This window comes from Larimichthys crocea, chromosome XXIII (assembly GCF_000972845.2).
Source record: "Larimichthys crocea isolate SSNF chromosome XXIII, L_crocea_2.0, whole genome shotgun sequence".
In the NCBI taxonomy this organism is placed as follows: domain Eukaryota; kingdom Metazoa; phylum Chordata; class Actinopteri; family Sciaenidae; genus Larimichthys; species Larimichthys crocea.
In genome coordinates this window covers 14068355-14096161 of record NC_040033.1, presented here as the reverse complement: position 1 = coordinate 14096161, position 27807 = coordinate 14068355, and the positions used below count along the sequence as shown (strand labels likewise).

The window sequence follows — 27807 nt, the reverse complement described above, 5'->3', positions numbered from 1 at the left end:
CCAACAAAATTGGCAATATACAGGAGGTTGTGCAGAGAATAATACTTGACCAATATTTTACTTCATTTTCTCCACCCACACCAGGTAAATATGCCATGAGAGATTTGATCCATCGGTTACCAGGCAGTAGTAGTAGCAGCAACAATAACGCCACCAGCAGTGCGACCTCCGGGACCACAGGCTCTCCCAGCAAGGCCATGTCAGATGACACGGTAACTGCCATCTGCTGCGCGCTGCACGAAGTCATCACAAAGAACATGGAGAATGCAAAAGCCTTGCGCGATGCCGGTGGCATAGAAAAACTCATTGGCATCGCCCGCAGCAAAGGAGACAAGTGAGTAGACCAAGGTTGTTTTTTTTCACTATAACACACAGTGAGAATAAATGCAACACATGCAATCTTAGGGTCTTGTTACTGAGCTGCAGCAGCACCACATTGTTCATCCGTATGACTTCACATCACTTGAAATGCATTCACGGGAGCTCCAAATTGGGTTCAGGAGAAATCCTCAAAGGGCGCTATTAAAAATCTGAAGATAATGATATATTATAACAGTTCATGGAAAAGTATGTCATATGTATTTATAACAACAGAACAGACCTACCTGCGCTGTTCATGAAGTGGTTATTAGATCATAATGATATGTCCTTAACTTTCCTCCACATTCAAGCAGGTATAATTGTCTGCTCATGAAAGGTGAAAGACATTTAGTGAAGCCGTGTCTCACAACACAGTTTGTTTCTGACAAAGCAGAAAAGATGTATGTAAAGTTACACTGTACAATCACATTTGATAGGGTTTGGTTCATTTGCATAATGGAAAAAGAGTAATCACCAAACTAATCTTGGAATAAGCAAGAGGACAAAATGAGAAAGCTCCCTGATGACTTGCAGTGATTTTTCTAAAGTTCAACCAGCCCTAAATAACTGCTCAAATCCTAAAATGTTATGTACAGGCCGTGAAAAAAGCAAAACATTCTCACTGTTTTACTGTGCTATACCTGCCGAGGCATCGCCCCATACTGTCAGTAATGACCGGTGGCTCCATGTGACCACACATGCATCATTCATAACTGTGCCTGCCTTCTCTCTGACCATTCGTCCATATAAGACGGCTTAAAAAAACAACGAGGAAGATGCTGCAGGAATATAACTCCTGTCACCATGGGAGACCAAGCAGGGTGTTCTGCCTAGCTGCTATAGCAACCAGCGGGTCAGGGGTTGCCATGACACCAGAGTCTTATCAGACGGAGGTCAAACGTTCATTTATTGTTATGGAGAGAGACCCAGTCTATTTAGGGAATTGTGCTCAAGGGCACCATTACAGAGAGAGATGAGGTGCTGGAAGAAACCTTCATAAGTGCAAATTTCACAGTGAGTGTAGTTAGCTACTAATAGCCCACACATCTTCATTTCCTCAGATAGGTACACTGAGGATAAGTGCTCCTTATCAGCAGTGCCATGCTTCATACACACAATTACACACTTTTAGATCTGGTGAATGCCCATTACAGTACTACCATAGATGGCTGTTTACCAGCTTCTTTGAAACAGCAGGAGTTAAACAATACAATGAAAGGAAAAAAGATTGAGAGAAATGTTTGGTTATTATACTTTTGCCAAAACACATCACCTTCATAAAATCAGCAATATGGTCCACGGTGGAGCTGGTAGAAATGATGCTTTTGCTTTCAGTCACGTTTGTTGTTGCTGTGCAACGGTACTGTACAACAACGTGACATTACGTCAAAGTCTGATTGCCATATCACAATCAAAATGATATGATCACTATGTGTAACTATGATGAATTCCAGTACATGGTGTTTATAGTCAGCTGGTGCAATAGCTTCCAGTTTAAATCAATACCCCATATTTCATTCTTCAAAACACTCTTTTTTTTCTTTTTGTTTTTTACTTGGGGTAAAAACTGTTTTCAGGAGGATCTTTGCTAATTTTGGTGGGCAAATGGAAAATGAGCACTCCTTCTGCTTCCCTCTGTAGCTGTTCGAGGGGCAGGACTTATGAACTGACTCCTACTAGAGTCATTTTTCAGCTAAGTGGCAGGGATGGGACCATTAGCATGGCAGAGAGGGTCATTTTCAACTCATCTGGAAAACTCTCAGTTTTTGTGCAAGGGAAATCATTCTCTGCTGAAAAGAGCAATGGCCCTCTTACTTTTAAAGCCATCACAAGTGCCACTGGCCTGCACACATCTTATGCAGCTGGTAAAGATGGGGGGCAGAATAACATATCAATATTATCCAAAGAAATGGGGTCCAGGAGAAATAACTCTGTCTTTTTCAATCTCTCTCCAGACACTCAGCAAAGGTGGTAAAGGCAGCCTCTCAGGTCCTCAGCAGTATGTGGCAGTACAGAGATCTGCGCTCCCTCTACAAGAAGGTAGGATGTAGTACAACCACACTACCTCTTGTCATACACATGCAGTGACTCCAAACTAAACATTCCTTTTGTTTTTGACTTACAAAAGTCACGTGATCAATTATGGCTACTGGTTGAAGACATGAGACCCACAGTAGCTGAATAATTTATATGATGTCCATCTCTGCAAGAACATATTCAATATGTGATAGGTCTGCTGTATTCATATTACATAATGAATTAATCATGATTTAGTTAGGTTTGGAATTAAAATGTTACGGTGTTAGACTATTTTTAAAAGTTGTAATGGCAATTTTAACATAAACCTCAGTTTATTTCCTCAGTTTTGTTAAACAGTGCAATTATATATATATATATATTTAATCAAATATATATATATATATATACATATATACGGATACACTTGTGTTGTGAATGAGCAGGAAAAGTAACAAGCTTTGGAAAAAAAAAAGAGCTAGATATCAAATTGGCTGGCAGTAACACTCGGGTTAATTAAATTATGTTTTTGAGCATCTTTATAATTGGAAAAGCAATTACTATATATGGCAAATTGGCCTTGAACCATCTGTGGAAAAACTATGTTAAGATGAAGACTTCATTTTCACTGAGGCAGGTGTTGAGGATCATTCTCTGCTGGAGCTGTTTAATGAAGCAAAACTCACACTTGATACACAGTTAAAGATATTGTTTATTCTGAGCGGTTTGCTGCCTTTTCATATTTGGACAGATGAAGATATTGGTCTTTTCTGCTCTCTGCTCTCGGATAAATATCTGAAACCTCACTGGTGGAATTATGCTTTGTTTTCTGGTCAGGACTAATCTTTGTCAGGGTTTGCGGTTTTCTCCCACACTCAGTGTGATGCTCCACTGGTTTGAGTGGCTGCTAAGCTGAGCTCATTCCATCCTGTAATCGACAGCTTAGCCACTATCTGTCAGCAAATTTTATTTATTGTTTTAATCAGTCAGCAGTTTATGGTATTATTGTTAAATTTTCATTTATTATTACAGACTGGTCGTTACCACAGCTAGTCCTAGCAGGGACTTAACAGGGTGCTGGTTCAGTTCTGTGAAGTTGACACTTGGAATTAAAGATTCAGTGCCTCAGTGTAATCATATTTATTTAGCAGATATTGTTTTGGAGAGTGGCTACTGTAGCCTGTGTGGTTTATGGTGTGTCTTCATAAATGCTGAGAGTTGAGCATGTAACCAAGTGCTTAGGGTTGTATAGGAACATCCACTTGCATTTCATATTTCTGGCTTTAGGTTGTGTCTTGTGCAGTATACTGTATATTCTCTGTGTTGCATGTATCTGTGTGTGTGCTTTTGCCTTGAGGTCTGTCACAACTACCTCCAGACAAAGAATAATGGGGTTCTGCTGAGCACTGTCACAACCGAGCAACAGTGTTTGCAAGGGCAGGAAGATCAATAACTTCGCGTTAGTCACCAGCCTTTTGTTCTGGGTTTTCTTTTTCAACGTATATACACACATACTAACTTGACAAAGGGTGTTAATGCTGCGGGCGACTAGGAAACTGTAGCTCATTAATACAGTAGCTAACTCGTAGCTCAAGAAAAATGGACAAACAGGATAAAGTGAGAAAACCATGTAAGGTCCACTGAAATGATGACTGGTGTGTGTGCTGCTTTCACCCGCAGACACACTTTTATCTTTGTCTTTCACACACACACACACACACACACAAACATTTGCCTCTCCTCTGGGTCTTTTGTTTCTTTTCAAATGAGATATACCCACACACAGTTGCAACTTGATTAAAAGCAATGACAGATGTTCTGCTCCTTTCACTTGTCAGTAATGAGCGTTGTGGATTGAATACCTGCCACCAAGGTTATCTGACATTCAGTGCACTAAAACTTCCGAAGCGTAATCGTCATGTTTCAGTGAGATACTTGGAAATGTTAACACATCCAGAGAGGCGTCCTTGGCTTTGAATGCGTCTTTTCCATCTCGAGAAAAGAAAAGAATGAAGCTATGATGCATTTAAGTTGCATGCTTATGTGAACAATTGTATAACCACATGTACAATCTAACACTGTGCAATGAAAGCCCTGCGACAAACAGTTTGTTTTGAAGTCTTGAATTTTATTCCATTCATCCCATTATGCTGCGAGTGTTCCTCTTATTTTTTCTGCTTTGGGAGCAAAGATTTATATTATTCAGTATTGTCCCATATTTTGCTTTTAATGTGAAATCTTTGATGAAATTATTATTTGCGCACTGCAACTTCATTCCCTTCAACAAGTCATTTCATCGTGTTATCTTTCACACTTGAATTTCAAGATGTCAAACCTCAAAAAATCCTGATGCTAAGCGCTAGCTGCCGTCCTTTAAATACTCTTTTATAATGTTCATACAGTAGAAACTAGTGAGAGGAAATCGTTCAGTAAAGTGATATTTTGTTCCACTTGTTTGGTGAGACAAACAAAAAGCATTAGACTCTCAACTCCTCCTTCCTTTTATGATGATTTTGCACTGAGCTCCAAGATGAGCCCTAGATTTCTGACTGTTGCCAGTCACTTCAGGACAGGCCACCCTATGGCATCAGTCTGTCCTCATCTCATCCTGACGACTGTGTCCCTTTCTTCATTCGTCATCCTCTCTTCCCCAGCATTACACTGAACAGTATCCCCATGTGGCTCCTTGGAGCCTCATCTGCTTCACACTTCTCTAATCATTGCCACTGGATAGCATTACACTTGACTGGATGCCATAACACTCCAGTGATCAGACATGAAGGACACTGGCGTTACACAGCAGTCTAGCCTGGCAAAGCTTGCTTCATTTTCTTTTCCATTATTTATTTATTTGTTTATTTTTTGCCACACCCATCTTTGCTTTAATAAAGACAGATATTAAAGGAAGGGAAACTGTGCATAGGATTAATAGCCACACATTTTAAGACAACAAAGTTAGTCTCATTTTATCCAGTATGATGTAAACATTAATTCAGTGGGGGAAAAAAAAAAGAAAAAATACTTTTTCAGACCTTTTCGCTCCACACCAACAGCAAAACCCCCATCCATCATCTTTAAATTGAAACAAGATATCATCTGTAGTCTGTCCTGTTGTTACATACCCAGTTTCATCCCAACTGAGCCACCTGTACTTCATCATAATCTTGATCGGGATCTTGTAATGCAGTTAAAATGTCGCTGTTATCCAGGACAACTTTTATTAAATTCAACACAAGCAACTTAAATCATCTGACTCACACTTTTTTGACACTTTCTAGTTAAGTTGTTGCATTATGCTGTATACTGTCACATTCAAATTTTCTTTGAAAGATTGATAGACACCATACCTTTACTATTTACTGCTTAAATTGCATGAACACAGCCTGGTTAGTGACAAACCCACCTAATTTTATAACTGTGAAAATGGTTGCGTTAGAGGATCCACACTTTGACTTTATCGCCCAAGTCCAGAGCTCCAAAATAAGTGACTTTACTGCTCGTATCCCTGCTTTACGTATTAGGTCATGGGTGTTAGGTGCAGCAAAAATCCTGTTAGCCTCCCATCCAAACATGGATTAGCATACAATTTAGACGGAAGTGGAGTCGGGTGTCTCTGCAAAATGTTTGTGAGGGAATGAAAAAAAGAGTAAGGAAAGGCAGTGACGTGAATTGTTGAAATTTTTACAGTTTGAAAATAAGCATGCTATGTGCTGTGTGTGTGTGTGTGTGTGTGTGTGTGTGTGTGTGTGTGTGTGTGTGTGTGTGTGTGTGTGTGTGTGTGTGTGTGTGTGTAGTTTTGGGCAGAAGAGAAAAGTGTTGGGTCAATAATGAGTCAGTTGAAGTCGTGTTGGCAAAGAGCTGTTTGCTTTGAAGTCTTGAAGTAATGAGATCTTTTGAAACACACTTTTAAAAATGTGTAGAAGTTAGGGGCAGTGGGTACACATTCATGTTTGTTTCTGTGCAAGTGCGTGTGTGTGTGTGTGTGTCTTTGAATATGTGTGTTTTTGTCAGACTGCAGTAAGAAGAGTTAATCATTTCCTACAGCAGTGCCATGGGAGCACTGTGAAAGAAAAGAGAATTGCAACAGACCTGAGGGTTGGGTTGCCCAGCAGTTTTTGAACATGCTAAAATGAAAGGTTGAGGGCCCATAAATAAACAGTAACTCTGTATGAAAATAGCTTTTGAGATGATTTGATCAGTGGTGCAGCAGTCATTAATAAACCAAAGCCAAAATCTGTTTGTTGCAACACTGGCTTAAAGATAAATCATGTATAATAGTCTCCAGAGTGCACTAAAACTCTACTTTTACCCAAGTTTATTTGGATTATTTGACAAGATGTGTCCTCATTCACTCTGTGTGTTTGTATTTGTGTGTGTGTGTGTGTGTGTGTGTGTGTGTGTGTGTGTGTTTCATCTACAGTTCCTGAGAGGGAAACCACAGGTCATCTTTTAAGTAAACAACTAATGTGCAGTACTGTTCGACAAGGGATTTCTGTAGAAAGCAATGACTTGAAACATCGTCACTCTTAATAGGACCAAAAGGACCAAATTTTCTCTTTCACACACACATATATATGCTCTCTCTCTCTTTTTCTCTCTCTCTCTCTTTCATGCACGCGCACACACAAAACACGAGCTAAACACTGAATTTCATACTATGCATTAACACCGTTACACTTTGTCACATCACTGTTCAGTGCATAATTTCTGTTGCGCTGCCGTGCCTCATTTCTTGATAAATGATCTAGCTTGGGCACTTAATCAGACATATTCACTTGCGCACACACAAGCACACATATCATACTCATATCACACACATACATCACAAACATACACAAATCACAAAAACAGATACACACACACATGTGACAGATGGGGGTGAGGGTCAGAGAGATGCTGTGTTTGTCATACGTGTGACAGATTTACAATATGTTCCTGGCATGTGTAATTCAGTATGTGGGTGTGTGTTTGTGTGATATGAGTGAGTGAGAAAATTGTGAGCGATGTGTATGTGTAAGGTCACTGATTGCACAACCTGGTTCTTTGCAGTTCCATTGGACACATAACTGACAACAACTCAAGATGTCCTTGTAAATAAAATGAATACATTTGAAAGGAAAGTGCCAGAGAGCGTATGTGGCACACGTCATAACTATCATAACTACCATCTGACTGTAATGAAACGAGCATCACAAGTATTTACAAATCCTTGCTTTTCATAAGTTCATATTAAAATGTTTTTTTTTTTCTTCTATTTTTCTGACAATAGGAATGCCAAAGAATAAAATGATGAGCTTGTACTAGGGTGCCCAATCTTTTTCTTTGGGCAACTAAAACTAAAACTTAATGGTTGGCCGCAGGACAAAAACAAACACCTATTATGCTGTATTTTTAAGATGCAAAATAGTACTAGGGTCCCAAGTTCATTTACTTGACTGACTTCTTGTAAGAGGTGTCACTCTGCTTGCCATGCTCAGATCATGAAAGATAATTAATAATTAGAAAAACTCTTTTATATTATTAGTATTAATCATTTTTTAAATTAATCTTTACTTTTCAGCAAGGAACATCTAGTCAACTAAATCAAACCTCAGGAAAAGCCAACTTTGGCCTGTGAGCCCTATTCTAGGGGGAGCTGAAAAAATAAACCCATCTTCCACTGGCATACAGCATAAACAGAAAAGACAGCGAGAAAGAAATGAAAAACTTTAGTAGACATCGAACCAACCCCAGGCCTCAGAAGCTGCCTCTGCGTTTTGCCTGGTTCCCCTCTGATGTTCACCTGTATTAAACAGCGAGAGACAGAGAGAAAGGAGATAGCCTGTCTCAGCGTAGAGGCTAACAACAGTACACAGAGGAAGAGCTGCAGCACACCGCCACATTATTCTGAGCTATATACAATAAATGCAACAGTAGAATAAAGGTCAGTTTCTAAATGTGCAAGACCACAAGCAACCAGAGTAAAGAATGCAAAGGTCAGAGGCAGATTATTGCTGTGGGGATAAATAGATCATGTGTGAGTGAAGGACTCGCAACTGTAAATCTGAGTGTGAAATGAGAGAGAGACAGAGAGAGAGAGAGAGAGAGAGAGAGAGAGAGAGAGAGAGAGAGAGAGAAAGGATTGAAGGACTAAAAAAAATGACAATGTTCAGTGGTCGCTGAGGCCCAGAGGGGACCAACCACTCATCATGTGTAACCTTTTACAGTTTTTGCCATAATTGCTGTCTGGCATGAGTGCCGCAAGTCACACACACACACACATGCACACCCACATGCACGCATACACCTCATTTGTTGGGGCGGTAATCGCTTTTTACCTCGCAGTCCCACAACCTTCAACTAAGCATCCAGTGATGGAGAGAGCAACAGGCAGAATGGTTGCCTAGCAACCATTTCATTTTTTTACAGTTGGGGCTAGAGAAAGAGGAGCAGGGTGGAAAGAGACGAGAAAAAAGAAAAAAAAAACATATAAGTCGAGAAGAATAGGTGAGAGTCGCAAAGATCAGGTAGTTTACGTGGAGCTGTGGCTGATGTCTGTAGGTGTGAGGACATGTTGTTAGCTCAAGGTTTCCACAGTGCACACTGACACTGAACAAGCATTGGTCTTTGGATATGCTGCAAAATGGAGAAGAAAAAAAACAGCCACTGTCAGATTTGGTTGTGTATGAAATTTTGATGTTTATTTAATATTTATTGAGGCCGCTAAACCTCACTGACTGGCTGGTGGACCAGACATACTAGACTAAGTGCTGTGCAGCCCGAATACCAACTTACTTTAAATTCTAATAGATTTCCAAAAGTTTCCAAAGATATCAAGTTTGTCAGGCTGAATTATGGATTATGGATTTTAATGATTCACATTGTAAACATGATAGAATCAGTGAAGAGCTAGAACAAGCTGACACAGCTTTAAAAGCACTTGAGAGGGAAAGAAGAAACTGTATGTTAAGACATTATGTTCATTAATTAATTTGGAGAGATAGTAAGTTTGAAATGTATGGTTATGACAGCTATTTTAATAATTTTTTTACATTCTTTCCTATACTGTCGTCTCTGATTATGATCACTCTTGCGCATACAATTATTGTAAACTTTTACTATTCCTCATTTTGCTCAAGGGAAGCCCTTAAGGACCCCTGTGGATCATTCCTGAACCCCATTTGTGAGCAACATTTCTTGGCAGCAGACCGCACACATCACTCTACGAAATACATTCATCATTCAGTATTCAGTGACTTGACTTCTTTTAAGCGTTATGACAGTTTGACAGTGTCCAGTTGCACAGCAGTCCAGTGTACCAGAAGGAGGTTACATGGTTTATATAATGAGATGTGTTGGTGGGAAAAAAGGAGAAAGAGAATGTGAAACAAGTTGAGCGAGAACAGAGGGAGCTACCTTTGAACTACTGTGTATCAGAGGATCCGGCTTTCTATTAGTTCTCAGTGTTGTACTGGGAAATCGGAGTCAGGGGGTGGGCTGTGCTCACTCCAGCCCACTTCCATGTCTCTCTACTTCTCCGTCTGCTCCCCTCCCTCTTGTTATCTCTCTCCTCCTCTTGCTACCCTCCTGTCGTCAGTCTCCCTCCATCTCCCTCCCTCCTCCTTGCTCTCATTACTTTCTGTCGTCTTTTGTCGTTCTCCTCTTCTGCCCTGTCTGTCCCTCCTCTCTTTCTTTCTGGCTCATCTCCTCCATCTCTCAGTCGTTCCTGTCTCCTCCCCTCCTGTTTCCTCCTCCCCCAGCCTAACTGTACTGGAGTGATTCACCTCTCACCATCAACTCACAGTCACTGCAGTCCAACCAGTTTCCCACTGCTGAGCTGAAGCCCACAGGCACTAAAGCTATGATGGAACATGTCTCCATTATCTTTTATCATCTGCATGTGTTTTGCTTTCAGAGGTACCCAATTATCTTAATGCTAAATTGAATTTGGTTCCGGCTCTGTGATTGTTGTTGACTCACATAATCCATTTTTATGAAAAGAGCTTTGCTCCAATCACCGCTAAACTAATACAGATACAAAGTCATTGGCTTGGCAGTAATTATGCTTGTGCAGTTGTTAGTTGTATTAATTTTTTCTACAAGGACAGTGGGATATCCACTAAGCTCAGACTTGATGCAAGTGTGACGCCATTTGTGGCGTGTGGATTGGTGTATGTGCATGTGTGGGTGTCGCATATTTGTCAGTGTCCAGAATTCATTTTTGACTCGCCTACCACGGCTTGGTAAAGTCGAGAAATTTAATATTGAAATACAATTTCTCAAACCAATGTTTCATTTTTCAGGGCAAAGGTTTACACAAGGCTGCTTTTTGTGACAGCCAAGGACAACAAGGACAAACCTTTTGAATATTTCACAGTCACCGTGATCCTGATTTACTGGACATTGTTGCCTTAAATCCTAGACCTTTCATTCATTATTTCCTTTGTACAAAACTCTCTCTGTCTCTCTCTCTTTGTCTCTCTCTCTTTCTCCCCTCTCTCTCTCATAGCACTCAACCACTTCAATACAAATAAGGTTATGTGGGTCCTGAGTACTAAATCAGTGTTATAACCACAACTGAAGTACTGCTTCTTACGGCACACTTACCAAACTAACTTCAACCTTGAGATTGTTTTAAAAAATGTAATATCTTTTTTTTTCTTTTGGTCCATTAGAAATCACAATTTTGCTTAGCTAAGTGCTGAGCAGAATAAAAATACATTTTGCTACAAATAATAATGTCTTCAATGAAATGTCCTAACATGAGGCTGAGATAATTAAATATAAGCATGATTACAAAAACTAATTTTTTTACCATATATAACATTTCATATCTCTCATAAATTGACAGAGAAATAGTGACTATGGGACTGACTCCTTTCCCACACATTTGTAATAATAAATAATAGTAAAGCGAGAGTAAGAGAACCCACTTCACCAACTGTATATTGGATTTTGTGTTTGTGAAGTTACTTCCCAAATGATAACCAGTTTCTTCTCCGTTTGTGTGTGTTTGTTTTGCAGGATGGTTACTCCCAGTATCACTTTGTGGGTTCTGCCTCAACGATAGAGCGAGATAGACAGAGGCCCTACTCCTCTTCACGAACCCCCTCCGTCTCCCCCGTGAGGACGTCCCCAAATAACCGCTCTGGTGAGGAACATATGATACTTGCAATACAGAGGTTATTATGTGTGTGCATGTAAGGACAAATTTACCAAGTGAGGTCCTCCTTCTGAAGAAGAAGAAGGGAAAAGAAATGATTTCGATTTTAGATTTAATTTAGGCTTGTGAAATCAGGGGGATACTGAGGAGTTCAGGTGCAAAAATAAGTTTAAAAAGGGCGGAGATATAATGGACTGAGGCCAGAGGTGATAAGGCAGTGTATTGAGCTGTTCTGTGGCAGGTATTTTCTCACAGCCAATCAGCTGCCTACTTTTGTTATTGCTATTGATATTGAGAATGTAACTAATAAAATAAAACTTATAGACAATATGGAGCTATTGCTTCTTCATTAATATATATTCTATATATATATATATATTAGGGATGCACCGAATATTCGGCAACCGATATTCGGCCGAATATTGCAAAAAATGCCACATTCGGCTTTCGGTAAGTGCGAATAGTAAGGCCGAATAGTGCGTGACGCAATTGATGCAATGAAACAACGTGCGCGGTGACTGGCCAGTTGCTGATTCTTTTCTCATTCACACACAATAAACCCACGATGCGGATATAGGAAAAACACAGGAAGAAATACATCATACACTGCTCTTTAGCGAAGCTGTAAACCTCTCTACATTACGGCGTCTCACACATGAGGTGCGTTCATGACCTCGGAATGACTATGAGGCAAATGAAATGAACAGTGATTAAAACAACATGGGCTTTCTAACAATATATAAAATGAAATAATAATTATACTAACTGGAAAAATCTGCTGGCATATTTGAGGATATTAAATAAACATTTACTTTCCTGAAAAAAACATGTCTACAAATTTATTCTAGGCTATATATGCAATAGTAAAAAAAATAGGAAAAATTTAACAACCGCATTTCATATTGGTTTCGGTTTCGGCCGAAAAAAATTGCATTTCCCTCTCCCAAATATATATATATATCTATATATATATATATATATATACTATATATTATCTCTATATAATAGATTATATATATATATATATATATATCTATATATATACTGTATATGATATATTTAAGGTTCTTATTAAATATGGGAATGAATTTAATCCAGCAAACTGTGCAAGGATACAACTAAGATATACTAATGTATATATGTGCACATGTATGTGAAACATGAGTACAACCAGAGGGTACAAGTTGAACATGGGTTTTAATGAGCAATAATTTCGATATGAGCCACTTGCATTAACATTTACCAGCCGATCAGTCTTTACACTGGCGCAAATAGCTTTTAGTGTGCTCGCCACCCACAGGCTTTCATGCTCTAAAGTCTGATTACGGTTAGCCTTTAGCTTGAGCCCGGTGGCCTTCATGCTTAGCAAAGGGCACATTAGCATTAGCTGTTAGCATCAGTAGTAGAAGAGCCTTCAGCTGTGCTTTCTCCACACCGGGCTTAGCAAGCTGATGAGGCAGAAAAGTACTTTTCCTTCCTCCCAGCGGAGGAGGGAGGGAGGGAGGGGGGGGTGAGATAAACAGAGGGAGGGAGATAAAGAGAAAAGGCAAGGAGGCAAAAAGAATTAGGGATTGAGGGATGGTTAATGCAGTGAGGAGGAAGTGAGGGATGAGGATTCGACTTTGGCCAGCGACATTGAAAATAAGGAGTTTCGAGATGATTGTGCGCAGAGAAATATGTGTATGTCTGTAGTACAGTGGGAGAGGTTGGGAAATGACTCCCATCGTGTCTCCCGCTCCTCCCTTCTCTACACTTCTCGCCTTTCCGGTCATCCGCCCCTTCTCGTTCACCCGTTTAATTCTTCTCCTTCTCCTCCTCCTCTTTGCAGTAATCCTACTTTTTTTCTCACCTCTCCCTCTGATCTTTCACTCTTTTCAGGCTGCCTTAATGCGCACACACACACTCTCACACACACACGCATCTGTATCTCCTCTCTGCATATGCTCCAGACTGCAATCCGGCCCCTTAGAGATGGATCAAAGCAGAAGAAGTAATGATGGTGTGCAGGCACACGGGGAGACGAGGAGTGAAAGAGAGAGAGAGAGAGGAGAGAGTGGTAAAACTGTGAAAGATAAAGAGGAGTAGGAAAGGTTGTAGGCTGTAAGGATGGTAGAGAGACAGAGGGAGATACAAAGGGAGAGAGAGACCTTTGCATCCACCATGGCCCCCACAGGGTCCTGCTGTGTTTTGTGCTGATAGGATGAGTCTCCAAGCCTAGTTGCAAGTCAGGTCCCCACGGTAACTGTAAGCAGCAGTGATGGCATTGTCTCTAGGGGTGTCTGTGACAGGTTTGCGCATCCACCTTAATGGAATCCTCTGCAGAGGTGTCAAATGCTACAAATTAAATATCAACAGTGTCAACACACTACAAAAGCGTGTGGCTTCTGTCCTCCTGTGATTGTCTTACTTTACAAAATGTAAATGTAGTTTCATTTACCGCAATCACATGTATGTGCCTTTGCTTTTAATGTCACTATTCAAAGACTGGATCAAAAGTAGTAGTAGTTAGTATTCAGATAGATAAAGTGATTCCATGGCACTCCAAAACTCACATTAAAAGCCTTTATTCTGTCTGGCCAGTCATATTTGTAAGTGTTTTGCCCTGCTGTTATTATCAGGGTATACTGTAGGAGCACAGCGAAAGAGAACAAAGGCTTTTTCTACTGATTTTCGGTGTGCCTTACATCTTTTTTTCTGTTGGAAATGTTTCTGCTTGAGCAACAAAGAGTGGTTCTCTCCATTAACTGTGTGTGTGTGTGTTTGTGTGTGTGTGTACATGTATGCGGGTGTCAATATGTGTGTGTATTTACACACACATATTGAGTATTGCTGCGTGTGTGTTCCTCTGCAGTATCTACAGCCCTACAATCATCTGCAATTCTCGGAGTTGGGTTCAGCAGGTCCAAATAGCCTATTCTAAGAGTGTACTCTTATAATGTCACTTTAGGGGCTATAGATTGTACATACTTACAATCTATATAGCGTGCGCACACACACACACACACACACATATGTATGGTGGGCAGTTACAGGAATGTTAAGCTAAGCAGACTGAAGGGGCTGATGCACAGGTAGGCAGGATTTAGGCAGTTCAGTGAGTCAAGATAACAGGGGCTGACTAAGCACTTTAAGTATGCTATAAGGGGTTTACATTGTGAGTGAGTGAGTGAGTGAGTGAGTGAGTGAGTGAGTGAGTGAGTGAGTGAGTGAGTGAGCGAGCGAGCGGGCGGGCGAGCGAGCGGGCGGGCGGGCTGGGGGACGTATGCACGTGTGTTCATGTATGGTTGCACACAGGAGTGTGTATGGTATAATGCATTCATGTGTGAAAAATAGATCCGCTCTCAAAGCTTGGGAAAGTGACAGAAATATAAAAAAAATGTGAGGTTTGAAGATATAAATCAGATTTGAAATTCCAATACGATGGTGTTGGAAAATAAATCAGCCATCAAGCTCAGCTGCACTGGAAAGTTACAGTACAGCACACACACATACACACACACACACACACACACACACACACACACACACAGGCTAATCAGAGGTATATTTATTGACACAATAATCAATAAACAGCAGTAGTTGCAGTTGAGAAAAGCCGACTCTGCGGGACACGCCTTGCATCAGTTGTTGTTAGTAACATCTTAACACTGCTTACTGCGATTGATTGTCCGAATCAAGATAGTGTGTACCAGATGTGAAATTTGTGAAATAATGTATCCAAAAACTGGTGTGTGTGTGTGTGTGTGTGTGTGTGTGTGTGTGTGTGTGAATTCCCAAAAGTCCTTTAACATGCTGGAGGTGACCCTTTGTGCTGACAAGCTAAATGATGAATAATGACTGTGCACCTTGAAAGACACGCACACTAACAAAAACAAGTGTGTTGAGTGTGAAGGCAACCCACATCCTGGGTTTATTGCTCATTATTTTGTGTGTGTATGTATGTGTGTGTGTGTATGTGCGTGCGCGTGTGCATCTAGCGAGCGCTCCTGCCTCCCCCAGAGAGATGATGAGTCTGAAGGAACGCAAGATGGACTACGATTCCACGGCAACCAACGCTGGTTTCCATAGCAACAAAGGAGAGCACACATCCCGAAAAGACGGCATGGCAGGTGTGTCTGTGTGTGTGTGAGTTAGAGAGAGAGAGATGGAGAGATAGAGAGTAATTAAATGATTCTATTTTATCCACCGCTTTATCTTTCTTTTTCTTCTGCTTTCATTCCCTATTTCTATTCTTACTTTCTCCCCTTGTCTCTCTTTTTTTCCTGCACCCAATATCTTACTCACAAACTTTGATTTCCTCTATCTGTCATTCTGTCTAGTATCTTTCTATCTCTCCCCTCTCTATTTGTTCCTTTTTCTTCCCCTTCTCCTCTTTTCATCTTCTATTGTCTGTGTTTCTGTTGGTCTCTTTTAAGTCTTCTTTTTTTTTTGTCTTCCTCTAACAATGTTCTTGAGGGCATGGGGGACGAATTAATTGCCAAACTTTGAGACAAACTGCAGAAAGATTTGGACTCAAATTAGTTGATTTGTTTTTTTTTACTGAGCCAATTGTGGAGTTTCCCACGTTTTTTTTTTTGGTCTTTGAATTATTATTAGCAGCAGTAGTGGTACTCGTTATCTTTATCATTCATTCACATTAAAGTGTTGTCTTTCCCTTTATCCACTGTCCATCCAGTTCAAGTATCCTGCGGGACGTCTACGTTGTTCCGAAACTCTTACCTGACCGCCAACGATGATATCAAACAGAACCAGGTGAGTTAATAGTACTCCATAAATGTACTACACGCTTTTGTATGTACGCACAGTCACACACCAGCACAGCAGGTCTTAGCAGTGCATGCGTGTCGTCAGGGCTCTCATAAATTGGCATATGCTGTCATGACAAGGTGGTTATTAGGAGAGATAGGAGCCTGATGGCAGAGGCACACGCGCACGCATGCACACAAAAGGTGTCTCGCGGTGATAAGAGGCGCGCTGGCAGAGTGCGCAGTAGAGACACGCCCTCAGCTCAGGCAGCGTCGAGCAACTCCAACCTGAAACAACACCTGACTGGCAATTAAAACCATTATCTCAGTTGATTGCACTAATTTTTTGCTTCTGTTTAATGACTCTGCCAGTGAGAAGGGAGGGGTAACAGAAAGCATCATAGCCTTTGATGAGGAAAATTAGAACTGAAAATGTGGCTTCTTGATTATCTGTATTAAATACATAATTAACGTATAAGTTATTTTGTCTGGATACCATTGGCGGTTAAACTCTGCTAAAGAACTAAAATGTGTGTCTGAGCAAAGGCTTTTTTACACATATGACTGGATTTTTCAGACACACGTCTACACACAACTAGCATGCAAGAGTTACAGTGTTAGAGATAAATTGCTCCCTTCGATACCGGCATATAATAGAGAAATCACAGCATGAGTCCCTTCCCCTTTGATTCCTTTTTACCTGTACTGCCTGCCTTTCAAAACCTTCTTCTCCATGTGCTCACTCTCCACCTGCCACTCTCCTCTCCATCTGTCCCCCTTTATCTCCCTCTCCTATTTTCACTTTTGCTCCCACTACCCACATTTCTATGACTCTCAATTCTTGCTCACTGTACCCTTCACCACCCCACCTATCACTTTTCCTCCACTATTCCCCCACTAGGCTCCACCACAGCCCTGCGTTGTGCCCCCACAGCCCCAGCAGGACAGCCCGTCAGCAGCCGTGCTAAAAGACTACGACCCGTACCCTCCCCCTCCTTCCTTCCCCCAGCCTCAGCCGCCGCAGCCTCCACCTCACAGCCAGAGCCGGAGCTTTGAAGAGGTCTACTACGAGGACCAGGGACCTCCACCTCCTCCATCCCAGCCACAGCCGCAGGTCCAGGCGCAGGCCCAGCCTCAGGCCCAACCCCAGCAGCCTCCGAGCTCCGCTGGACCACCCCGAGACCCACGGGAAGACCTGCGTATGCATCTGGGGCTCAAATCCACCGGCAACTACGTAGACTTCTACTCGGCCTCTCGGCCATACAGCGAACTGAACTACGAGACCAGCCACTATCCGGCCTCGCCTGACTCCTGGGTCTAGTTAGACTATGATTATGGGGGGGCAAGAGAGAGAGTCTGTGTGTGCGTGTGTGAAAGGGATTATTTTTTGCAAGTGATCAACAGCAGATTAACACAAGGTGACAACAAATGGCATGTTGAAACGGGAACTTGTAGCCAGTGGCAGGAAATTTGTTTGTGTTCTCTAAAATAAGGGGGAAAACAGAGCTAGATGGGGTTATGAAGTGAAGTCAGGTCGAGTGACAAAGAGAGACTGTGCATGTGCATGCCGACATTTTCCTTTTTATTTTTTTTTATTTATTTATTTTTTTTCATTTCTTCAAAGTCAGCTCCATTGCACCGGTGAGCGGATAAGGTGGGAGTAGATACGAAGAAATGTGTTTGAAAGGATGAGAGAGGAGTGGGCAGGTGAATATATGAATAAGAAAAGAGAGAAAACGAGCGAGTAGAAAGAGTACGGAGAGGCCTAGAGAGGAGGAGTGAGATGGAATCAAGAAATAATGGGGAGTGAACGAGGATGAGCTCTTACTTTGTAGGAGCAGGAAGTGGCCTGACCTTTTGTTGAAGACAGAGAGAGGACGAGAGGGGAGACAAAGATGGCATACGGGTCCTCGAGGAGGTCAGGAGAAATAAAAGCACAGAAAAGATGAAAGCACATCAGGCAAAAGGAAAGAAGTGGATGTTTACCATTTCACCCAAGTGACAAACGTAGCACTGCTTTATCCCCCTTTTTTGTTGCGATGGCCTTGCTGCCTAAAGAGGCTACTGAATTTGTTTTCAAGGAATGTCATCTCCAATAGACTTATTCTTGTCGTCATTCTTTTACATCTTTTTTTATTTGTACTTTTCTAAATTTTCACTTTCAAAAAAAAGCATTTTTATTTTCTGTGTACAGTTCAATGGTGATATAGTGTGTATATTACACATGTTTTTGATGGAGCCACTTATAAAAATTATGATTTTTTCCATGACTGACTACTGACTGAAACAACAAAAGCAACAAAAACAAGTGAAATGCGAACACAAGAAGCAGAAAAGATAAACACCGTCAGGATGGATTGTCAATGGACACCTTTGTTTTTCCCCTTTTCCCAGCCAGAGAGGAACGCCCCGCACTATTTGTGTTTTTCTCTCTCCATCAAATGAATTTCGTTGTGGACATGCTCTAACGTCAGGAGCAGCTGCCAGAGCATCAGATCGGCAGAGCAGCATCAACTCCAGAGTCCCCGTCAACAAAAGTGCTTTTTCACTGCCTAAAGAACATATGTGTATGTTTAAAGCACACTCTCTGTCTTTGGAAAGGGTTGTCTTTTCCTTTTGGGGAGATGATATGTTTGACCATGTCAACTTTCAGTGGTTTCTCATCATCACTTGTGCATAGAAACTGGTCCGTCCAACAAGAGCCACCGTGAATATTGTACATCTCAGTATACAGTAGAGATAAAGAGAACGTGACAGAATATGACATTGTGCCAAACTTTGACACCTCGTGGGCCAGTCCTAAAGGACTTTAAAGGGACAATTTGTCGAAGTTTACAGACAACAACTGGATGACTCCCTCTGCTGTTTGTAACTTTTATTTTCTTGTGTTTTGATCAGGTGAAACCCGTACTTATTGCTGGGAATCATGAGTAACATCTCCTTCCCATAGGTGTACAGACCTGCCTCTGTGTTGGCTGAGCATGTGTGGGACGCGTGTGCGTGTGTGGGGGACACGTGTGTGCGCGTGTGTGTGTGTGTGTGTGTGGATGTTTGTGTACGTGTGCATGGATCTGACCGAAAGTGTGGCCGTGTGTGTACACGTAAAACTTGAGCGAGCGTATCTATGCATGCATGTGTGTAGTAGTGTGTGTATGCCTCTGTTGCGTGTATGTGCGTGTGCGTTCCTGTATAAATCAGTGTCCAAACAAGGCATTCCTACTGACAGTTTGTCCAGTTTTACAACCTGAACAACCAAGGTAAAAAAAAATCACTAGAATGAAAAGTTGATATAGAATGATAAATCTATGAATATATGAATATAAATATATATATATAATTTTTATGTGCAGATGTCAGTGTCACTAAATGCAACAAATGTTCGCAGAAAAAAAAAATGATTATGTGGTGTACAACAGGACTCTTGTTCACTTGACCTAAACGTGGAAGCTGCTGATCCGGCCCCCCCCCTCCCCTCCATCCCCCCAACCCTCCCTCAATTGAGACAAAAGAGAAATCCCACCTGAAGATGCTCAGGCTCTGGTGCGAGTTGTGTGTTATTGTGTGTCCATGCTTCTTAGATGACCCTGCTGAGAGAGGACCGTACTTGAACACAAGGAAAAATAAAAAGACTCTTTGCAATCAAACCCCCTGGTCTCTGCTGTTGTTTAACAGATCACGTTTTAGACAGGGGCTTTGCACGTAAATCCGACGCACTTTGGTGTGTTTTAGGTTTATTCACATGTTCGTGCTCTTTCTTTCAGCCTGTCTTTTGTTCACAAGAGCTACAGGTAGTTTCAAAGATCTAACAGAGTTAATAGCATGATGTCAGAACATTTTTCTTCCCACAGACCTCCTGAGACTTTTAAAAATAGTTCTGCAGAAAAATAAGAAAAAGAAAATAATAGGTAATGGAGTTGTTCACATATCCAGGCAGGTAAAACCAAGAGATGCTTACTGAGTACAAATACAATATTTTAAAGATAGATAAATGCTGTCAATATTTGTCACAGTAACCTCCAAACACTACCTCGAATGGCTTTGGATGACCAAAAAGTTTTCAGAGTTTCATTTGCTGTCCAGTAACTTCAGAGAGCACTCTCACATTGCTTATCAGAAGAAGTACTATGCCCTGATCAGTTTGACATTTGACTTCAACAGAGAGCCTGTGTTACAAACTGGGGATGTGGAGTTTGTGGCGTTCATTTGGAAAGGAGGGTCTAATAACAGATCCAGGATTTGCATTTCCTCGAACAGCCTTGATGCCTGTACCAGAAGTGTGGCAATCTCCATAAGGTGCTGTGATTTCATGGAGACGATACTTTCAACAATGTACTTTAAATTTAGAGCCAGAACATACATACCATTGAATTCTGAGTGCTGTACGACGCGACAAATTCTGGCTGCGTCAACGACACAACACAATGCAAAAAAGGGCTGCTTTTATACAGACAATTTACCACTGTTGTCCCTTCCTCGGCTGACAAGCAACACTGTTAACATCTTGATACCATCATCTGTTCACACAAACATTCACTGGGGACTTGACAGACAGGCGTGTGGGAGCATGTTGTATGATAATGCTTTGGAAATATCAGCCCTATTCACAATCCTGCTGACAATGACCCTTTTCAGATGCTGCAGAGTTAATGTACTTACGCAGCATAGCAATGATAGGCATGTATAAGCATGACAGGGGGCTTAATATTTGACTGTGATCTTGTCCCGGAGTGACATTGGTGGGATGCGGTTAATAATAATAATAATAATAATAATATAGCCATGTAAAGCCAGTGGAGCTACTCCGACACCCACCAGTCTGTCGCATTAATGACAGTGGACAGTCATCAAAGTGCAGTAATGTAAATTCCCATTTTGTCTTTTTCCCATTGTTTTGTTTCCCTTTTGTGTCGCCCCCCCCTATCGACTTTGATCCCATTCATCCGTGTATTCAGTGAGAGTTTGAACGGGACTTGAAGCACATTAAGTGAATGAGGCTGGAGCTGGAGGTAGAAGAATTTGTTATAATCCATTGGAATTCATGTCTCCCCCTCTCTTCCTCCCTTCCCCATTCTTTGATGCTGTCTAGGTTAGGCCAGTGAAATGTAGTGTTGGATAATAACTCCATTGCGTTGATTATTAGCCTTTACAATAGAGGCGAGCCTCCTCTGTCTGAGTCCTATAGTAGAAGGCTGGTATAACTTAATGTGGCATGAAAATAGCTGCTCAATTTTCCTATGCACAGCCTTTCTAGAAACTGCCCTGTTCCACACTGCATATGCCTCCGGCCTTAACTGTCTCACTCCCTCTATCCCAGCTTTCTCTTCCTCTAACTCTAATAGCGTCCCTGCCTATTCAGCTGTCACACACCTCAGGCCTGACTTAAAAGCATGCGTACGTGCGCGTCCACATGTATGTGCGTGCAGGTGCAGGTCAGAAATGAGTGGGGGTGGGCACAAAGTGAGATGTAAGGGGAAAAGAAGGAGACAGAGACGTAGTGGGGCACAGGTGGAGGGTCTGTGATTTGTACTCTGAGGATTTGAGCGTGAAATCAATTTGTGTTTAAGGAAAAGTGAGGCTCCAATGAGCCCCTGTGTCCCACAGATAGACCTTGAGAAATGAATGCTCTCATCTGAAAGGGAAGAAGAAGGAAGGGTGGAGCTTGAAGGAGAAGGGAGGTGAGAGGAGGAATAGTAGGATGGACGAGGGAGGAAGATAGAAAGTTAAGAGAAAAGAAATGAGAAAGGCTTTTGGCAGACTTTTGAAATGGTGGACAAATTTCAGGCAAGACATTAGCAGCAGATGTGCATGGTCTTGGAAAGAAACTTTTTGGATAAACTAGAAAACTTCAGATTAGTTTTCTGAGTTATGAAAAAATAATGGGAATTGAGAAACGTCCCAGAAAATGTTGTGTCTTCCTTAAAAAGAAACCAAAATTTTTTTTCTATTTTTCATTAGCTAAGAGGAGTCTGTCAAATGTGCCTGCAACAGCTGGTAGCTGAAATTGGGGCTCTGTTCAGGGACGAGCTACAGTTCAAATCGTACGGGCTGCTGTTTCTAATGCTCTGAACACATCACGGTTTTAAAAGTTTTTGCATTTGCATATACCCTGAGACACCTTCTGTTTATAACAGGTGCAAATGATCAAATAAAAAATAATCATGAGTGACACTTGGAGGAACATGCAAGAGCAGTAAGTCAATTCATCATTCAAAGGAAAAGAAAACATTTGTTTTGCTTTGAAACTAATTTATGATGTGAACACATATTTTTCACCCTTTAAAAGGAACATATGCATTCATTTGGAGTCATGTTTCTGGACACCTGATGAATATACCACCATGTCATGAGGGAAATATGTTACTCTTCAGCTACTAAATGCTGCACTATGTTCAAAAGCTAGTGAACAATGTCTTTCTGCCATTTGGAGATAGAGACGTAGTATGCATTGGATTTGTAAAGGAAGGAAAGGAAACAAACAAAGGACTCTAGAACAGTCCTCCCAAATGTCCACTTATTTGAATCATCGTGTACCTCTCATTTCTCATTTCCCCTGCTGTCATAATTTCTGCTGTATCTACCGGATAAGAAACAGAAGAAAAAAACATGGCAGGGAGCCTCCCCACAGCGAGATGTTCACTACTGTTTGACATGGGTGTTATCATGGTTTATTAACACCTGCGGGAAGTGGCAGGATGTTTCAATTTGATTCTTGCCAAGAATTCTTTCACAGGGCACTAAGACTGAACAGTGCTGATTAATACCGCCGAAGATAGCCACGGAAAATAGTAGTGGAAAACCTGAAGAGCTCAGCGGGAATACAAATTCTGAACAAAACATCACAGCTATGATAAAAAAGCTCCACTTCAGTAAGTGAAGAGGTGAGACGGTTAATGTGCAGTTCTGTTATACAGTGCCTCTTTCATTTTTTATCTTATATTGTTTTTCACTTAATATTATGGAGAATATTGCTTTATGGACCAATTCACACAAAGTAATTTGACACTACAACTACAACTCAAGCATGTTTTATTAGTCAGTAATGGATTTTCATACAGTATTTAAATCGTAGACCAATAGCTGCTGGTAAGGAGTATATATATATATATATATATACCTTGCACACATATTGGCTAAACACCACCCAACTTTAACTGTTTCTCTTGAGAGGACATGAATGTTTGTCATAATCAAATGTTTTCTCCATTAAAATATGATTATGTTTCACCCTAGTAAGTCAAATAGTTGGTGGAGTGCAGTAAAACATTACATACTTGTGGGACATCGTACCTGGAGCACAAAGTTACATAGTGCGAGAACAGACGTACAGGGCACAGAGTGGGAATGACAGATACCATTCACTTGTTTCGTCAGTGTAGCATCAGAATGATTTTAAAATTGGTTGCTTGTCGTTTTAAATGACAGGTGTCAATTCAATGCAGAAAGAAAGAAATATTCACTGATCCAGAATGCAGAACAAAGCACAACCGGGGCACCTTTCAAGCTGCCCTCACCGTATATATCTGACTTTTCTAAGAGCTTGTGAGCAAAATCGTCCCTAGATATGTTGTTTCCTTACTGATCTTGACATCAGCCTCCTTGTGGAGGAGTATAGAGCAAAGGGAGTAAACCTGCGGTGATCAATATAGCATCACACTATTGCTAATCAATCTGCTTTTGGTGCCACTTGTCCTCACTTTCCACCTTGGTTCAGTTAGACAATGATTGACATGGACACATGCAACTAAGTGTACACTCAAATGGATGGTTCTCTGCCACGCGCACACACAAGCCATCAGGTATTGAATAGTCAATGCTGCAGAGAAGAGAAGAAGTCTTGGTTATCCATGCGTGATAGTGCTGCTGCAGAGGACCCAGAGCTGTGTCTGTGTGTGTGTGGAGAGAGAGAGAGAGAGAGAGACGGAGGAGCATGTATGTGTCAGAGGCATGATTGCATGTGTGTGAGAGAGGGTGTGTGTGTACACCTGTCAGTTTGAGCAAATTCACTCACCTGTGACGTCCTCATTCTGTCTCTCTGTAAGCCATCACTGAGAGTGCTCCTCTCAAAGGCCCAGGCATCACACACACACACACACGCACACAAAGTCATATCAGCCATGGGCAGGTGTTGAGATCACTGACTTCTGAAGAGGATTTCACCTATGGCAGTTTGAATGTGTGCCATGTATTTTCACCCTGAGTAATGAATGCTCTCCCTCTCTCTCAGTCTTGCGTGTGTGTGTGCGTCAGAGAGGAAAAAAAAGGCCAGGAACTGAAAAAAGGTTGGATGAAGAGTGACACAAAAAAGAAAGTGTGAGAGGGAGAAAAAAAATGAGCTGGATGTGGAGCTCTGTATTTGTCTTTTACTTCAGAGTTGTGCAGTTTCTATCAGCGACTTTTTCTGGGACATCACAGGCAAAGCTTTGTTGGAGTGACAGCGGCGATGAATCCTGCAGGACACAACTGTCCACATACACAACCGGAGACGCTTCTGTCATGTATTAAAGCTGCATTCTTCCATCTAGTGGCCACATATGCACACACACTCACATGCATTTATGAACAGGCAGAACCACCCAAACACACAAACACACACACATACACACACACACACAAGTGACTGGGTTGCACTTGAAAAGAGTTATGCAATGTCTACGTGGCTCTGGTGGGAGTTTTCCAAAGTCTGAAAAAAATAATAAATCATGTCATTGTGACGTCATCAGTGTTATTTTAGGATCGGAGCCTGCAAATGTATAATAGAGAGCCCAAGTTACAAACTTGAGTGGGTGAGTTTGAAAGATGTGAGCATTTACCAGATACAGAGGGTCTAACATATGATGCTGTTGCATTCTGGGAAAAGTAGAATCATGACTCAGAGAGTAAAATTCAGGATATTTTTTGCCTCTGTTGCTTTCATTTTCACGAGTTTTCCTCTCACAAGTGCCCCAACTTTATGGAAGTATGCTGCCAGATCGGATGATTTAGGTTTTCATATAATCTAATCACTGCTGAAAAATCTACAGTTATGAAGTTATTGTTATCAGGTAAGTAAAACTGCACAATTCTGTAATTTTGAAATGCTATCTGAGTTTGAGGAAATTACTTTTGGTAAATAGTTTAGTGCTTTGTGAAGACATGTTTGTCTTTTGAGCATTAAACAAATAAATAAATGAATCAAGCTTTAAGTTTTTAAAATATGTTCTTTCGCTGAAGCTCTGATATTAATCACAAAGATCTAATTTACACGCACAGCAATAGACATTTTAATATTTTGAACTGTGTATGTGTGATTGTGTACAGCCTTCCCTACATCGGGAAGAATGACATCTTAATCAGCTTGTCTTGTTAAAAAGGGGTTGAAGTCCATTTTTTTAAAATTAGACATCCCAATTCATCCTTTTATCAGCAGAGTGCATTCTGACCTGTGGGTGAACTCCTGGCCTTTTGATTGGTTGTCAACACCATCCTCAGGGACCCTAATGCTCTGGCAACAGACTCTTGCTGTTTGAGGACAAATGTGATGGTGGGACCACAGATCTACTGCCAAAACCCATTGCTGTGTGTTTGTGTGTGTGCACTTGTGGGTGTGGGGTGACTTCATAAACAGGTCTTGGAATTTATGTAATTTGCATCTGTATTCCTATATTTGTTGTGTCATGTATTTTAATGAATAATTCACATGTACCCAGTTAAAAACTGCGTGTGTGAACAGTGAGCACAGCGAACGATATTCTATGGATGGTCTGAGTAAGGAACGCAGCTGCCACTTCACACTGTAATTATGCCATTACAGAGTTGACGATTCACGTAATCACATGACCACGCGTGTAAATGTCTCATCAGACTCATTACCAAATTTTCTAATTTTAACTTTTTATATTTGAAACGCGTTAAACAACTCCAAATAAACAGATGCTCGACAAACACACACCTAACATCCTGTCGGTCTACATAAATATTTGCAGTACTGCCATTTATTGCAGTCCTCTTTATGTACATCGTGATCACACTCTTCCAGTGTTTGAATAGAAGCAGAGGCAGATGCATCTTGAAATTATCATCCTTAGTTTTATTCTTTTTTTTCTTTTTCCCCTTCTCTTGGTTACCTCTAGGCTTTGCCTGCATTTCCCAGCTCTGCCCAAGGACACTGTCATGTCAGCCAATTAATGAACCACTGTGGACTTGTGGACTGTGGATGTGAAAACAGAAAGTAGGTGGCCACAGAGGTCACCACTGCCACACACACACACACACACACACCTAGCTCAGTTTTCTTTTTCTCTCTGTTGGGTTGTCGCTTTTGCTTTTTATAAGCTCACTCTGCTGCTGCTTCTATCCCTGTTGTTTTGGCACAACTTGGGCTTACAGGTGGGAGATGGAAACTGGCTGCTTCATTAAAAGTAGTCTGAAGTAATAAATGCTTCATTTTTTTAGATTTTGTGTAGGTGGACAGGTAGTTAAAATTGTGTGTGTGTGTGTGTGTATGTGTGTGTGTGTTTATCCCCACAATTATCTAGATAATATTTAAGTTAGACATCACCTTGTGAGCTCAATTAATTAGACCTTTAAATTTGTCATTTTCTGTCACAAAGCACTTAACACCTGTTTTGTTGATGCCTCTTTTGTGGAAAGTTTTTCTTCTTTTTTTTGGGTGGGGGGACACTCATTCCACTGATATATGTGTTTCCCACTTTCTTTTTTTATATTTTATTTCACATTTTCAAGTGGCAGTGCTAGAAAGGTGAGATCTCAGATGGATATACAAGTGGGTTTTACTCAGTGACTGTATAGGGAATGGAAGGTTTGAAGCTTAGTGTGGTGGCCGCCGTCATGTCCGTCTGTGGACCTGAAGCAGGCTGAATGAAGCTTGGGTGCCTAAACAAGACACCCATCTGTCAATCAAAGCATCCATGCTCTTAGTTCTGCATAACTTTAAGCCTTAATACAATTTAACAAGGTGAGTTCTATAGAAATCCCCCTCAGTACAGTCATGAATGGGGAAATTATCTATAAACTGTTTTTTGTACCAGGCTGTAAACATGTTTATTTCTGCTGTGAAGTTGGACATTTTAACATGGGGACTTATGGAGACTGACTCACCTTTGGAGCCAGTCCAAGTTTTATTATTGGTCATTATTTTATGATATGAGCTCCTGAAGACCCATAGCTCTTCAGAGAGTACCTCCTCTCCAAGCACTGCCAACAACTGGACATGATAAAGTGCTGGTACTTGTTGCATTGTACACTGATTGTCATCAGCTAAATGTGAAGTAGACAAAAGATAATTAAATAAACAAATAACATCATTTAGACATGACATTTAAAATCAATTTCTATTTATTTTATAATAGACATTGTGTATACAGTCGTATTCTGCTGCTGTCTGCTACGTTCACGCATTTTCTTTTCCATTAACAATTAAAATATCGAAATATTCCAACTTCAACAATCAATCATCTTCTTGTACACGCAGCCTGCGGCCGACTGACGTCATCGCGCTCCTAGCGTCATGTCACTCTCGACGGCCCCCCCCCCCCTCCACGTGAC

General features: G+C 41.1%; 1 protein-coding gene across 2 annotated transcripts in view; it reads left to right on the top strand.

Moving 5' to 3' along the window:
* ctnnd2a (catenin (cadherin-associated protein), delta 2a) overlaps positions 1-19896 on the top strand; it is a 249046-nt gene extending 229150 nt beyond the window's left edge. For both annotated transcript variants that reach the window (XM_027274434.1, XM_027274435.1), the window contains exons 20-25: positions 85-334; positions 2316-2400; positions 11380-11506; positions 15496-15627; positions 16194-16270; positions 17165-19896. In XM_027274434.1, coding sequence (XP_027130235.1) covers positions 85-334; positions 2316-2400; positions 11380-11506; positions 15496-15627; positions 16194-16270; positions 17165-17584 — 1091 coding nt within the window. In that variant the 3' untranslated portion in view covers positions 17585-19896. The remainder of the gene's footprint in view (positions 1-84; positions 335-2315; positions 2401-11379; positions 11507-15495; positions 15628-16193; positions 16271-17164) is intronic.
* The last annotated feature ends 7911 nt before the right edge of the window (positions 19897-27807 follow it).